At 51.6% G+C, this 16,113-nt stretch overlaps 1 protein-coding gene across 2 annotated transcripts in view; it reads left to right on the top strand.

The window, feature by feature from the left end:
- The window catches only part of HMOX2 (heme oxygenase 2), a 28,146-nt gene extending 12,292 nt beyond the window's left edge, over positions 1-15,854 (top strand). The window contains exons 1-6 of one of the 2 annotated variants that reach the window (XM_027528118.1): positions 575-592; positions 11,934-12,044; positions 13,125-13,242; positions 13,579-14,070; positions 14,840-15,020; positions 15,102-15,854. In XM_027528118.1, the coding sequence (XP_027383919.1) occupies positions 11,959-12,044; positions 13,125-13,242; positions 13,579-14,070; positions 14,840-15,020; positions 15,102-15,229 (1,005 nt within the window). In that variant the 5' untranslated portion in view covers positions 575-592; positions 11,934-11,958 and the 3' untranslated portion in view covers positions 15,230-15,854. Of the gene's footprint in view, positions 1-574; positions 593-11,933; positions 12,045-13,124; positions 13,243-13,578; positions 14,071-14,839; positions 15,021-15,101 lie in introns of those variants that run through there. The other variant, XM_027528119.1, reaches the window with a different exon arrangement.
- Positions 15,855-16,113: the final 259 nt, after the last annotated feature.

Here is a 16,113-nt window from a genome sequence, read left to right as displayed (position 1 = left end):
GGACATCAGTCCTGCGTGTTCATTGGAAGGACTGATGTTGAAGCTAAAACGCCAATATTTTGGCCACCTGATGCAAAGAGCTGACTCATTGGAAAAGACCCTGATGTTGGGAAAGATTGAAGGTGGGAGGAGAAGGGGATGACAGAGGATGAGATGGCTGGATGGCATCACCGACTCAATGGACATGAGTTTGAGTAAGCTCTGGGAGTTTGTGATGGACAGGGAAGCCTGGTGTGCCACAGTCCATGGGGTCACAGAGAGTCAGAGATGACTGAGCAAGTGAACTGAACTATAGGCCAGCTCTAAAGACCACCACGCAATTCACTCATTGCCTCAGTCCCTCTGGTGTCTGGTCAGCACGTTAGCATTGTGCTGTGCAGGTGGGACTTGTGTGTGTGTGGCTGCCGTTAGCCTTGTTGAGCCCATGTTCCAGAAACTTTAAGATGGAGGGATTTGGTCTCCATGTCCTTGGATGTATACTGAAATACAGATACTTATGTTTGTATCTAGATGGTGGTCACATTTACACAGATGCTGAGTTACTGCCAGCAACTACTGCACAGGGAGACTGTGATCTGGGCATCTTGTACTGGTGAGGAAACTAGAGCAGACAGAGTAGTGTGTTCAGTTCAGTTCAGTTTCTCAGTGATGTCCAGCTCTTTGCGACTCCATGAACAGCACTCCAGGCCTCCCTGTCCATCACCAACTCCTGGAGTCCACCCAAACCCATGTCCATTGAGTCGGTGATGCCATCCAACCATCTCATCCTCTGTCGGCCCCTTTTCCTCCTGCCTTCAATCTTTCCCAACATCAGGGTCTTTTCCAATGAGTCAGCTCTTTGCATGAGGTGGCCAAAATATTGGCGTTTTAGCTTCAACATCAGTCCTTCCAATGAACACGCAGGACTGATGTCCTTTAGGATGGACTGGTTGGATCTCCTTGCAGTCTAAGGCACTCTCAAGAGTCTTCTCCAACACCACAGTTCAAAAGCATCAATTCTTTGGTGCTCAGCTTTCTTAACAGTCCAACTCTCGCATCCATACATGACCACTGGAAAAACTATAGCCTTGACTAGACAGACCTTTGTTGACAAAGTAATGTCTCTGCTTTTTAATATGCTGTCTAGGTTGGTTATAACTTTCCTTCCAAGGAGTAAGTGTCTTTTAATTTCATGGGTGCAGTCACCATTGACAGTGATTTTGGAGCCCCAAAAAATAAAATCAGCCACTGTGTCTACTGTTTCCCCATCTGTTTGCCATGAAGTGATGGGACCAGATGCCATGATCTTAGTTTTCTGAATGCTGAGCTTTAAGCCAACTTTTTCACTCTCCACTTTCACTTTCATCAAGAGGCTCTTTAGTTCTTCTTCACTTTCTGCCATAAGGGTGGTATCATCTGCGTATCTGAGGTTATTGATGTGGTATGTACTGACCTGTTATCTCTGACCTTGGATCCTAGAAGATTTTAGCGAACAGCTGGGGTGTCTAGAAAGAGAGTTTAAGGGTGTTTTGTTAAGTAATCACTCTGCCACCTTGATTTTTCTGCCTTTCAAGTGTGGTTTTGAGGATTGTTGCAGGTGGATTGTTGTTGTTCAGTCACTGAGTCTTGTCTGACTCTGTGACCCTGTAAACAGTAGCACACCAGGCTTCCCTGTCCTTCACTGTCCCCCTGAGTTTTACTAACAGTGAAGACTCTGAATGTTTTGTCTGTTAAGAAAAATTTTATTGAGTTAAAGATTATCCTTGTAAGTCAGCTGTCACTCTGAGAGGCTTTTTAGATTGGAAGAGAGGGCTGGTGTTACACCTGACTGCTAATACTCTCACATCACCTGCAGTATATTTTCTCTACCTTTCCACTCCTGGCTCCTCCTCAGGGACATGTTCATCCATGTACGAATCGGGCCCGATACACCGAGGGAGGAAGACAGTTGCGCACCCCTATTCCTTGAGCTGTTGCCTTGTTATTAGTACAGGGAACCAGAGAGCAGAGTGGCAGCGGGCTGCCTGCTCTGGGGCCCTGACTGCTGCCCCTGGGAGGCCGGGCCTGCGGGGAGCCAGAAGCCGAGCCTCTTGCCCTTGGAGAGGCCGGTGGCTGTTGCTCCTGGTCCGCTGCCACTGTAGACGCATGTCTGTGAGGACAGGGCAGCCTCTTGGGAGTTACCATTCCTGGTCAGGGCTTGTTTGTCTGCACCCACTTCACCCCCCCCTCCCCTCTACTGCCAGAGTCTAGGCAGTTGTGAAAATGCCTGAGAATAATACCTAACTCTGAGGCCTGTGGAAGCATGTTAGGGTCCCAAACAGGTCCAAGGTGAGCCAGAGGAGCCGCCTCATTCGATTGACCAGTGCCTTGGCCTGTGGAGTTGCTGATTTTAGAAGACCTATATGTTGATATATTTTCTGTCCATCACACTCCTGTTACCAAGGCAGAGTATATTTTCAGTAGACAGGAAGATTGGACTGAATAGATCTCAACATGTGGAGAACACGCTTTCAGGTTCTTAAAACCAGCTCTTCTGATTCTCTGTAGTTTCTATGGTAATAGGTACTATAGAAATCTGCAGGCCTTACCTATTGTGACCTCCCCGTGGGGTCAGGATGCCCAAAGCCTCGGCTTCAGCGTCTGCCAGGACCTGGCAGATCTGGCTGCTTCCCTCCAAGCACTGAGGTTGGGGGGTGGGGGGGTGGGCGCCATCCTCCCCCTTGGGACCAGCCGTTTCCAGCCTTGGCCTGCCCTGCTAGTCAACAAAAGCAGGGCCCGCCAGAGGACAGCCTTCTCGGGTTGCCCTGTAATCTGAGTGAGCCAAGGTGAGTGTGTTAGGGGTGGCGGTATAGTCTTCAGATGGGAACCTGAGCATATACTTCTCAGCAACCATAGGATTGAGCTCGCTTTTCTACTAAAAAACAAGTGTCACTCAGTGGTTTAGCCAACCCCTCCACTGTGAGCAGAAGTGCCATGTAACATAACCTCAGTTCCCATGTGGCTAGTAGTCCTGTCAGTAGACACCATACCGGTGTCACCTTTGTGTGCCACTGAGGCCTGGCTGTGGACACTGAACCACCTTGCATTCCGAAGGACTCAAGTTTGGTCCCAGCTTGACTGTTCACTCTGAGTGACATTGGCTGTGTTACTCAGTTCTCTTGATCTTACTTCCTTCATAGTCATGGGACCCTGCTCAGAAGTGACTTAACATGGCGTGTCCACATCTGTTAGACTTCAGTCCAGTGGTCTTCCTCTGCACCGCCCCTTCTGGGTGAACCTGAGGGCCTTTGGTCCCTGCTGGGAGGCTCTATTGAGTCTGTTTGTAGAGAGGAAACGGCTTCCCAGGTGGCTCAGTGGCAAAAGAATCTGTCTGCCAAAGCAGTAGACACCTGAAATGACAGTTTGATCCTTGGGTTGGGAAGATCCCCTGGAGGAGGAAATGGCAACCCACTCAAGTATCCTTGCAGGCAGAATCCTATGGACAGAGGAGCCTGGCAGGCTATAGTCCATGGGGTCCCAAAGGAGTCAGACATGATGCATGTACAGAGGACACATGCATGTAAAGAGGAAATCACCTGGAAGCCCATAGCACTTCTAGGTTTTCCAAGGTGGAAATTTGGCAGCAGCATCCTAAGCCCCCATGGTTTCCTGCCACTCCCAACACTGTTTATGTCATCATTTATGAGAGAAGCCGAGGTCACAGGTGACAGTTGTTGCACCTGAATGAAAGAAAATGTGGCTGACCACTTAATCCATAGGACACATGCTTTCTAGATTGTTCCAAAGTTGGAAGGATTTTTGCTTGATTGTGCCTAGGGGTGACCCACAGTCTCATCAGAACTTATGCTGTTACAACTGGCCTTGTGGCTATCTGGTGCCTAAGCTTTGTTCTTATAAAATCCCAGCCTGACTGTTCTAGAATTCAGTCATGACTTCAGCCCCCACCCCTCAGGTGCTTCTCATGGGACTAAAAAGCCTTGTCTTCTCAGCCCCAAGACCCAGTGACACTCAGGAAACAGAGCAGGTCTTGTAGTAGGAAGTGGCATCTTTGGTGCCAGCAGCCAGTGGACTTCTGGCCCCTTCTCTGCTCTTTTTAACGTTTCAGGTATCATCGCAGTGTCTGAATTCTTGCTCAGCTGTATTTGAACGTGCTAGAGATGAGCCCACCGCTCCCCAGCGAACACAACCTGCCTGAGAAGTCTTAGACTTCCTGAGTCCAGTTTTTGAAGTTACTAAGAGGCTAGTGCCCTTAGTTGCTTTCTGGTTGCTTGTTGCCAGATATGCAGGTGTGTGTTGAGTAAACCTGACGCAAGAGCTTTGTGTCCCTAGACTCCTCACTTTTCCAAAATTGCTTGTCTGAACTTGCTCTTTGTCAAGAGGTTAATAGTCATCCATTCAATTAACTGTGGGATTGAATTCACCCAGTAACCAAAATGAAAGGGGTGAAGCTTGTGTATAAGAATTCCTGAGGTGTGGCAGCACCAGAGTTCAGAGACCTCATGTCATTCATTCTATAGACTCAGAAGGTGGTGACCTATAGGATATGGTCTCCTCAGGGGTTTGGGAGGCCCCTCTTCTCGGCTGCTTTGTTGGATTAGAGCTGAGTCGGCCCTGTGCACTGCTCCCAACACCCAGCTCAGCCAGCGTCCAGCAGCATCTGCAGTGAGAATTTTCTAGCTGCAGCGGTCACAGATCTCACCTCAGAAAGAACAGGAATTCCCTTTTCCTGACACGGGCAGAGGAAAAGGCCAGAGTCACAAGTCCTCACATGTAACTGACTGCCCAGAATTACCTTTGGATACATCAGATTTCATATTCATCCTCAGTGTTTCAGAACCACCCACCTGTTCACTTTGTCCAACAACTTCTCAAGAGATCATCAGCACTTTTCAGCCGCGTTAGTTTCATGAAGCCCTTGTACACACGTTAGCTCCTTCAGTCTTCACAGCACACTTGAGAATGTGGAGCAAAGAGAGTTTTGTTACCCAGTTTTATGGATGTGGAAACTCAGCTTTCAGAACGATACGCCTTACCGCAGCCATGGAACTACTAAACACTGAAATTGCAGCCCAAACCTTTCTAACTCTAAAGACCTCATCCTTTGGACAGGGCCCATCTACCTTTCCCTTCCTCAAGGTGAGCTGGGTCTAGAGCAGTAATCAACAGCAGGTGGGAGCCCGGACGTGACCCCTGTAAACTGACAGGTTCACTGAGCTCCCTCCTGCCCCCCAACTTCCAGCCCTCCCTGAGGTCTGGGAGCAGCGCAGGGACGGTCAGGTGGTCGTTTACTGCAGGAAGCAGGTTGCACCCCTCTTCACATCCATTGCCAGATGAGATGCAAAACTGGCCCTCGGTGTGAGGTTTACCCCTCTCAATACTGGATTTTAAACAGTGCTCAGGAGAGCAAGTCTATTTCCACGTTGCATCCGGGAATAGGGCTTCTTCCACTTGTTGAGTTTCCTGGTGTCGTAGCAAGGTCTGAAAAAAGCTCACCAGAAGTGTCTCGTCTCCCAGGGTAGACCAGTTAATAAACAGCTCACTCTCAGTTTTTTCTGTAACGTTGACACCTGTTGTAAAGTGGTTTCATCTTCGTCATCTATTTGATCTTCATAGTAGTCTTGTACTGAGTGCTGGGTAGGTGTTCCTCCCATTTCACAGGTGAAACGTGGAGAGAGCCCGAGGTTAGGAGGCTGAGAGCTGCACTGTCCCGCTCCCGGCTTCCTCCCTCCTGCTGCCTCCACAGGAGCCCTGGCTCCTGTGTTTGTTTGTCCTGGCGTTGTTTGTCCCCCAGATCATGTTAGGCTTATAAGTAGCATGTTAGAATTTACTCTTCTTTCATAGACACTCAGAAAGGAATATGTGTGATGGGTAAATAACCTGTTTCTTCATAGCTGCTGAGGCCTGCCTGATAAAGAGTATGTGGCACCATTAAGAACTGACTTAGCCTGCTTTATGGGATTGTTCAACAAGAACAGAGGGGTGAAAAGCCTTCAGGGGATATAGGGAAGGAACAGCTCCTATAGCCCAGGAAAGGGAGCGTCTTGTTCTGTGTTTATCATCTGAAGACATTTTCAGGGCACATGCTCGTATTTACGTGCTGAAGACATTTGTGTTGTACATGGTTTTTGTGAGCAGTGAGGCATCATTTTTACCCGTGACCCTCCTGAATGTCACAGTGTAAGTAGGTGGGGTGAGATCATAAACAGAGGTGGATGTGATGAAAGCTATTAGTTCAGCCAGAAGAGTGGAAAACACACACATGCACACACACCCCCCACATCCACGGGCTGTGGGAAGAAAGCTGCACCAGTGACTAGAGGCAGGACTGAGACAGAAGGAGCCAAGGGCCTCCTTACCTGCAGTGCTGGCTACGAAAAGCAGCCAGAGCCCCAGGAAGGGCCTGCCCTCACAGGCCTGCAGGCGAGGAGCAGCAGCCTTCCTGGGCAGGGGGGTGTGGATGTGGACTGGGCCTGGTGGAGAGGTCAGGGGCCAGTGCCCAGCCCTGATACGGGGAGAGCAGCCGGGGGCAGGGACTCTGGGGCAGACCCTGGGAGGGGAGCAGTGAATTCTCGGGGAGCCGCAGGAGAAACACAGCACTGGCCGCTCAACGAGGGTGCCAGCCCCCTTGGGCCCTGTGAGTGAGAATGGCCTTGGCCAGCTCAGAGGCACAGGAATTACAAACAAGTCTGTAGTTAGAAAAAAACGGACCACCAGAGAGAGGGGTGGAGGTGGGGAGAAGGGAAGGAGGAGGGGATGGAGTCAGAGCTGAAGAAAAGTAAAACTAGATTTCACACCATCTAACTCAGAGGTGTAGTACCCAATTAAAATTTTTATTGTTTTGTTTGGTATTTTAGAATTGAATCCATAACTTATTGTCACTGTCTCACCACCCTCTTCGTTTACCTAGCCTGGTCGGTAGGCATTTCATTTATGCAACGGCATCCATTACAGCTCAAGCTGGAGGCTCCCCAGGGCGCTGGGCTGTACGTGATTTGGAACGTGGTGTTGGATTCTGAGCAGCTCAGCCTGAGGGAGTCTTGCTCTGTCTTGTAGGATATGCTTCCAGCTTAACAGGGAAAACAGGATGATGGCCCTTGTGGCTGTGATGCCAGTTCTAGACTGGAGTGGACCCTGAGCCTCACACAGCCCTCTCGAGGCAGCCAGGGCCTCCGGTGTCCAGTGGAGGCCTTTGTGCAGGGAGCGAGCAGCCCCTCACCTTCCCTCTGGCCGCCATCTCTGCGCACAGGAGACCAGCTCCCCCTCAGGTCATGGGCCTCCATCTGCGCGCTGTGGCAGTTGGTGTCTGGCCACCTCGATTCCAGTAGGCAGGAGAGCTATACTGTTTCCAGCCACCGGTCACTGCCTTTCCGCCTCACTTCCCCCTCCCTCTCACGTGCTGGCCAACTCTGCAGCCTGCCCCTTTCCCTGGTTGTGGTTTCCCAGGGCAAAGGAAAAGAATGGGCATGAAGAAAAGAATTGTGACAGCTGAAGTCTCCATTGTGCCTTTGGGGGAGGGAGTGGGGATCACGTTTCTGTCTGGCAGCCAGGCTGACTGACCTGAGGTTTGCTGACGTGAGTTTGTAGAGCAGGCCTTAACGTCTTTGAATTTGTCTGTTCTTTAAGAAGCCCTAGAGCCTTGAGCCTGTCATTCCCCAGGGCAGAGGCTTTGAAATGAGTGTTCTGGATCTGCTGGGCCAGGTGCACCAGAGAGAACACTGGTAATCAGGACAGTGTTGCCGTTTCTCTCAGAGCAGGTGTGGGAGTGAAAACCAGTCATGATCAGTGAATAGCTAGGAGTACAGGGGTTACAGGGTTGTGGAAGCAGATTTTATACACAGAGGGTCACGGTGTTGTCGGGAAGTAGAAGAAGAGGGCCTGACCTCTATAGATAGACATTTCTGGAATTAGTAGGAGCACAGTGAAGGGCCCTGGGGACTTCTGGGGACTCACTGGTGTAGCACAGAGACTTAGACGGCTCCCCCAGTCCTGTTCTCTCTGTCCCCCTCCTCCTTCTCCCCTGCCTGTCCCTCCTGCTTTCAAAAGAATGGAGCCACTTTGCATAGAAGGAGCCAATTGGCTAAAATGTCCAACAAACAACAGGTATTTATAGTTTTCCAGAGTCCCTTCCTGCCATCACTGGTGTACTTAGTTATCCGTCGTCCTAGTCAGTGTTTGGGGTCTTTTTTTTTGTTAGGATTTTTTTTGTTTTGATGTGGACCATTTTTAGTCTTTATTGAATTTGTTAACAGTTGCTTCTGTTTTATGTTTTGGTTTTTGCCTGGGAAGTATGTGGGATCTTAGCTTCCCGATTAGGGATTGAGCCCACACCTCTTGCATTGGAAGGCGAAGTCTCAGCCACTTATTTTAAACAAAGAAGTTGATGCAGACGTTTTCATGCCTGGGTACTGCCCGTCAACTTGTTGCCGTGGTGCCAGGATTCCATTGTTTGCTGCTGTTTAAATAGCCCTGCCCTGTATTGTTAGGCTGGGTGACTTTTTTCAAATGTTATAGTATAGCTATTTATCATTTTGGTACAGATTACTTACTGTTAATACCTCTTGAGGTATATTTCCCACAGTGGACTATTTTGGGATCTTTTTGTTTTTGTCGGATGCAGGGTGGGGCAGCTTCTTATGGATTACAGTCTAGAAAGGCTCCATGTTCTTGATTTGGCCTTTGATTTTCTAGGATTATAGTGGTTCCTGCAAAGAGAAAGGATTGGAGTGTAGAAGTCAGCCTGACCAAGTTTGACCATGTAGCTTTTCAAAGAATGAAGTGAATTCTGTTTCTGACATACAAGGTGGCTCCTAAATCCCCCCGCCCCGCCCCTCCCACCCCGGCCACTCCCTCGAGGAATAGTGGCCAGGCCTCCAGGCGGCCCTCTTTCTGGAACTCAGCCCGTGTAGGGTGAAGATGCTAAATGAGCCTTCCTGAGAATGTTCTCCTTCCTGCCAGAGGGCACTTTCAGCCTGCGTTGTGTGCGTGCTTGCTAAGTTGCTTCAGTCGTGTCCGACTCTTTGCCACACTATGGACTGTAGCCCTCCAGGCTCCTCTGTCCATGGGGTTGTCCAGGCAAGAATACTGGAGTGGGTTGCCCTCCCCTTCTCTGGGGATCTTCCCGACCCAGGGATCGAACCCACCTCTCCTGTGGCTCCTGCATTTGAGGTGGATTCTTTACCACTGAGCCACCAGGGAAGTGCTCAGCCTGCGTTAGGGACTCAGTATAATTGCTGCTGGAATGGGATAAACTGGTATCTACCCTTCCTTCAAAGCAAAATTTTTCAACCCTGTTCTGAGTTTAGAACCTGTTGAGGTGGTAGACCGCAGATTGTGCCTTGCTGTCCATTGGCGCCTGCTGTTGGTGGAACGCTTTACAGTATTTCCCGTGTGCCTTCTTTCCTTTGATTTGTTTTCAGCAAGTGTTTTTATGGAGAGCCTATTTCCGAGGCCCTGGAGCTATAGCAGTGAAGCAGACAGCTGCGGCCCTGTCCCCGGGGCTAGAGTCTGGCCTTCTGGGAATGGGGATGCAGAATTCAGGGCTGTTGGGCAGGACCAGTGGAAGAGGGTGGAGGGTGTGCCAGAGGAGGTACTGGCACAAATAAACTGCTGCTGCAGAAAAAAACAGTCTGCACCACAGTGTTCACCAGCATTTTTATAGAGGAGAGTATATCTGATTTGTCAGGAGGAGGTCCCATTTTCTATATTCTGCTATTTCTATTCCCTCTTTTTTCCAGCTTTAGTGAAGTATCATTGACAATAAAATTGTAATATATTTAAAAATGTATAAAAGTGATGACTTGGTATATGTATACATTGACTTAACATATCCATCACCTCACATATTTACCCTTTTAAAGAAATGAGAACGATTCAAGATCTGTTCTCTTAGCAGATTTCAGTTATGCAGTTCAGTATTATCAACTATAGTCCATATAGTCAAAGCTAGGGTTTTTGCAGTGGTCATATACAGATGTGAGAGTTGGACCATAAAAAAGACTGAGCACCAAAGAATTGATGCTTTTGAAGTGGGTTGCTAGAGAAGACTCTTGAGAGTCCCTTGGACAGCAAGGAGATTAAACCAGTCAATCCTAAAGGAAATCAACCCTGAATATTCATTGGAAGGACTGATGCTTGAAGCTCCAGTACTTTGGCCAGTTGATGCGAAGAGCTAACTCATTTGAAAAGACCCTGATGCTGGGAAATATTGAAGGCAAAGGACGGGGGCAGAAGAGGGTGAGATGGTTAGATAGCATCACTGACTCAATGAACATGAATCTGAGCAAATTCTGGGAGATACTGAAGGACAGAGGAGCCTGGAGTCCTGCATTCCATGGGGTTGCAAAGAGTAGGGCATGACTTAGTGACTGAACAACAATTATCAACTATAGTCACCATGCTTTTCATTAGATTCTCAGACCTTATTCACAATATAACTGAAAATTTTTACCATTTTACCAGCCATTCCCATTTCTTCCACTCCCAGGCAATCCCCATTCCATTGTTTTCTCTGAATTGAACCTTTTTTTAAAAAGATTGCACACAGAAAGAGTATCATGCCTTGTCTGGCTTATTTTACTCTCTGCTATTTTCTAAGCGTTCCTGGAACAAGTGCACCATCATATCTAATATTTACTGAGTGCTTACCACGTGGCAGGCACTGTGCTTCTGTGTTCTTAATCCTTCCTGTCATTAATTCCATTGTATAAATGCTAAATCTAAAGTTGAGAGAAGTTTCAGAAAGACTGCTGAGCGAAACCAGGCCTTGTAATATCTCCAAAGATAACAAAGGAGATGTCATCTAGGGAAAACTCAGAAAGGAAATGCAGCAACATACTAATGGTGGTTATCTGTGGGCTGAGATAGAAGTGGCTTTTTATCCTTTCGGGGATCATTTATTATACTTCTTTGTCCCCCTAGACACCTATTTCTGGGCAGAGCTCAGTAACGCTCGGTAAGAAGACACGGGTTGAGGTAGAAAGTTCAGGTCTCTCCTTCCTTTGGCTTGATTTGGCCCCAGTGATAGTAGCTCTGGTCCTGTGTTACTGCTGGTGTTGGGGCAGCTGTGCTGCTGTTCCCAGATGGGCTTCCCCCGTCGCACAGTCAGGTGGAGCGTGAACTTGGCGCCTTCCAGGACCAGATCTCCCGGGCTGACGAACGCAGAGGCAGTGGGCATCGACTGGCCTACATGTGTCACTTCTTCTAGCTCGGCAGAGTCTGGAGTGGGCTGGAGGCAGTCTGCTCGCGTGGTGACTCGGTGCAGCTCATCAGGGGCCTTTGGAGCCGCCCCGAGGGGATGCTCTCTGCACAAGGGCGCCCGCCTCTAACAGGCAGGCTGGCTGGTTCCGATGCGCTCGCTGCCACACTGAGAGCTGCCGCACTGCTGCTTTTTTTATTTAAGTCATATTCCTTTGTTATTTTATGTTTTACGTAACTTTTGATATAATCTCAAAAATACAGAAAAGTTGTAAGAACGGTACGTAGAATCCTTGTGTATGTTTCATCCAGGTTCACCGTCAGCACTGACTCTAGTGCTTCACTTGTATGTCCCCCCCGCTGCAGTGTATGTGCCTGTACACACACACACACACACGCGCGCGCACGCGCGCGCGCACACACTCTGTCTCTGAACCATTTGACAAGTTGCAGGTAATATGCCCCATTACTTGTGACTATGCGAGTGTGTGTTTCCTAAAACAAGGACATTCTTGTAAATAAGCACAGTGCAGTTATAAAAATCAGTAAGTTCAGCATCAATACAGTGCTATTACCACTGTCCATATTCACATTTTGTCCAGTGCAGATACGGTCCCGTGACAGCAGAGCTTTATTTTTATGAAAACTTCCCCGAGGCCTGTGGCGCCTCCTTGTGGTGTTGCTCAGGGCGAGCAGAACCGGCGGGCACCTGGGGAGTGACTGCCGCAGGCGCCACATCCCCTGCTCCCCTGTCTCCGCAGGACCAGAGGCGTGAGAGCAGCAGCCATGTCAGCGGAACTGGAGACCTCAGAGGGGTTGGATGAGCCGGAGAAAAAGATCTCCGGGGTCCCAGAGAAGGAAAACCACACCAGGTGAGTGGTGGCAGCCGTGGTGCAGTCAGGTCGTGCTGCCGGGCCCCAGGATGCTCCGTGCCCCGCCGCCGCCTCGCCCTCGCCCCCGGCCCACGCAGGGAGGCAGGACAGGCACTGCTCCAAGTGCTGAGTCATGGGATTTGATGATGCTCCTGGCCGTTTCTTCTTCCTGGAATTCTGAGCGTTTTGTCATCTGGGGTGAGCAAGGGTAATCAGAGGCAAAGCTGGCACCTTTCCAGTGTCTTCCACCCCTCAGATGTGGGAGTAGCTCTTAACTCCAGGGCTTTCCTTACTGGGTTGGGGGCAATTCACTTGAAGCCTCCAGTCACCCGGGCCTGTTCTTCATCATTCTCAGCCTCTCCTTATAGCCCTGTCATTGGCAAAGTTCTCTTTTTACATCTTGGAATAATTGCTGAAAATAAACTGTTGGCAGCACATGAGTGATATGAGCCAATCTCCCAAAGAGGCCAGCAGAGCCTGGGCCGTGAGACGCCAGGCTTTTCTCGCTCTGGTCGACAGGTGTGTGGATGCACAGGAGTCCCTGCCCAGCACCTTCTCTGCCTTGTCTGGTGCTGGCATCTGTCGTGTGATTTTGTTCAGCAGTACAGGCCTTGGTCCTGGCTCTTGCCTCCCCAGCCTCGCTCTCAGTCCCATCCTTCTGTGCCGGGTCCCAGCTTCATGTCATCCTCAGGGGCTGTGGGTCCAAGGTGGGAGGAAAGCAGCTGGGCCACCCCAGGAGGTGCACGGTCTGTTCTCTCAGGGGTGTGGATCCTGGGAGACACCTTCCCCAAAGTCGTCTGTTCCTTGAGGTCAGCACACACTGTGGTAGGGTGAGGTATGTGTTTCTTCGGGCGGGCACAGAAGCCAAGCATCACTCATTTGGGTGCTTCAGAGAGACCCGGGCACGGTGGAGTGGGTCAGAGTCATCCAGAGTCCGAGTCCTGGGAGCAGACCCACGTCTGCCTGTGCTTTGCTCCCTGCTGAGAGGCTGGAATCACGTTTCTGAGCAGCCTCTGCCTCGAGCTCGGCGAGTGGTCAGCCTGGAGTTGGAAGGCTAATTCGCACATGCTTTCTCCATAGGATGGCAGACCTTTCCGAGCTCCTGAAGGAAGGGACCAAGGAATCACATGACCGGGCGGAAAACACCCAGTTTGTCAAGGACTTCTTGAAAGGCAACATCAGGAAGGAGCTATTCAAGGTTTGTGCCCTCAGTCGTGAACTGGGTTGGGCTGGGGGCCCTTAGTCCCACAGGGTTGCCTATCCCCCAGCTTTCCTCCACACCTCATGTTTTCTCAGCATCAGGCTGTGGTTTCATGTCTTAAAAGGAATAAGGTAGTGATGTAAAGGAAGTGATCTGTGTTCCAAAGAATTCACCATGTCATTCCTTTAAGAAACAAACGCTTCCTGCACACGTGAAATAACTCACTGTAAAAGTGGGGAGCGGAGGGGGTGCTCAGGAGTGTGGGCAGTGGGCTTGGGAGTTGCTGGCCCAGGCCCTGGCCCTCTCCCATGGTCTCCCCATCGCCCTTGGCAGCTGGCCACCACCGCGCTGTACTTCACCTACTCCGCCTTGGAGGAGGAGATCGACCGGAACAAGGACCACCCAGCCTTTGCCCCCTTGTACTTCCCCACGGAGCTACACCGGAAGAAGGCGCTGATCAGGGACATGGAGTATCTCTACGGCGAGCACTGGGAGGAGCAGGCGCAGTGCTCCGAGGCCACCCGGAAGTACGTGGAGCGGATCCACGAGGTGGGGCAGAACGAACCAGAGCTGCTGGTGGCCCACGCCTACACCCGCTACATGGGGGACCTCTCGGGGGGCCAGGTGCTGAAGAAGGTGGCCCAGCGGGCCCTGAAACTCCCCAGTACGGGGGAAGGGACCCAGTTCTACCTGTTTGAGAATGTGGACAACGCACAGCAGTTCAAGCAGTTGTACCGGGCCAGGATGAACGCCCTCGACCTGAACCTAGAGACCAAAGAGAAGATCGTGGAGGAGGCCAACAAGGCCTTTGAGTTCAACATGCAGGTACTGCCAGGGCCAGGCGGGAAGGGCGTCTGCCGGCAGGGCTGCCCCAGAGCCGCTTGAGGGGCATCAGTGCCCTCAGACAGATAGGCTGCCTGAGCGCAAGTCTAGCAACTAGACAGGCCAGCAGGCACAACCCCAGTCAGGCTTCCACCCTGTGTGATCAACAGCCTGTGTGTGGTGCTTTGGGAAGGTGACACCCCAGCATGTTGAAGGGTCGGGAAGGTGGGAGCTATCTCCCTCCCTCTCACCCCAGGCTTCTGGTCTGAAGGAATGTGGAGTTCCCCCTTTTTAGCAAGGGTTGCTGTGAAAAGTCCTGCTTGGTAAGTTCAGAGAGAGAACCAAAGAGAATGATTCCGTTTACAAGTAGCTGTTAGACAGGCCCAAGTCTGGCAGGCCGGTTCTGTGTCCAGAGCCCAGGCCCTGCCCTCCGCTCCAGGGAAGTGCCGGCCTGAGCATAGGCCTGAGGGCCCCTCAGGACCAGCCAGCCCTGCCAGGGCTGCCTCCTCCCACCTTCCTGTTTCTTGCTAGAAATACCCAGCAAGAACGTGCTGGGGATCCCACGGCATGGGGGGCAGTGCTTTCTCCTTTCTCCTGTCTGCCCCCTGGGGGTGTCCGCCCGTGGGCTCTCAGCCTGGGCAGCACAGGTGCAGCCACACCTCCCAGAGCTCCCCCTCGGGGGAGGTGTCCACCCCGTACACTCCCGTCCCTGCCTGCTCGGCCCGTCTGGGGACACAGGCTGGTGATGGCTGTTGATCCTTTGCACCTGCAGGTGTTCAATGAACTGGACCAGGCTGGCTCCTTGCTGGCCAAAGAAACCCTGGAGGACGGGCTCCCTGCGCACGACGGGCTTCCTGCGCACGGCAGACTGCCCACGCAGGACGGGCTTCCCGTGCACGACGGGAAAGGAGACTTGCGGAAGTGCCCCTACTACGCTGCTCAGCTAGACAAAGGTAGGCCTCACGTGTCCTGCGCGCCCGGGGCAGGTGTGTTGGCCCCCACTCACGGCATGTCCCCTCGGTGCTGCTGCGCAGGTGCCCTGGAAGGCAGCAGCTGCCCCTTTGGAGCAGCCCTGGCTGTGCTGCGAAGGCCCGGCCTCCAGTTCCTGCTGGCCGCCAGCGTGGCCCTGGCCGCCGGCCTCCTGGCTTGGTACTCCATGTGAAGGACCCACCGTTCCACACTGCGCTGCCTCCTGTCCACCGGCCCGCCCTGCCTCCACCCACGACCAAACTGCCACCTCAGGTGACTTTCCTAATGCTGGCCTTGAGAAAACAAGCAACCAATAAAAGCCAGAGACTGAAGCCTTTGCTTGTCAGCATCCTGCCTGCGGGCCAAACGCTGAGCTGGGTGCAGGCCCGCCCCCCGAGCCCCCCGGCCCTGGCAGCAGGAGCAGTCCGCAGGCTGGCCCAGGCCTCTGGGACCAGCGCTGCTGCCAGGGCCCCCGCACCTCTGACCCAAGGCTGGCTCGCTCCCCTTTTCCTTGTTGTGTCTGCACCTAGGTGGGTGTCTTTCCTGTGCTGGGAGTAGATCGCCAGCAAGTTCAGGCCCCAGAGCTGTGGGAGGGTGGGGGCCTCCCCAGATGGGCTGCTCTTTTTCTGGACTTCTCCTGGGGTTAGCAGCCAGAAGTTGGGCTTTCGCCTCGCCTCAGAGGTCCTGGAGCTCCGTCCTGGGCAGCCAGTCCTCACGCCTGTCAAGCAGACACCCGAGTTGGGGTCAGTTTGGCCGTGGGCTGTCTCCTCTGACCTGTGAAAATGCTTCTGCACTCAATAAAGTGGATTCTGCTAGTCGCCTCCCTCCTTTCTGGTGTGACGCCATCCCTGTCGGTGCCCGGCAGCCCCTCGCTCTCCCAACACTGCCAGTCCCTACCCAGCACCAGCCTCTCAGGGCAGTCAGTGAGCCGCCTCTCAGGGACGTGGACATCCATGTGGTCCCTCGGTTTTCTAGTTCTCAAGAGTGCTTTAGTTTTCCTTTTTTTTTAATACCTAAGATAAAAGAGCATATACTTGTATTATATAACAATTGTCTAAAATAGAAATGAACTTAAAT

The sequence above is a fragment of the Bos indicus x Bos taurus genome, chromosome 25 (genome assembly GCF_003369695.1).
Source record: "Bos indicus x Bos taurus breed Angus x Brahman F1 hybrid chromosome 25, Bos_hybrid_MaternalHap_v2.0, whole genome shotgun sequence".
NCBI classification, from domain to species: domain Eukaryota; kingdom Metazoa; phylum Chordata; class Mammalia; order Artiodactyla; family Bovidae; genus Bos; species Bos indicus x Bos taurus.
This window is presented reverse-complemented; position numbering and strand designations above follow the sequence as displayed.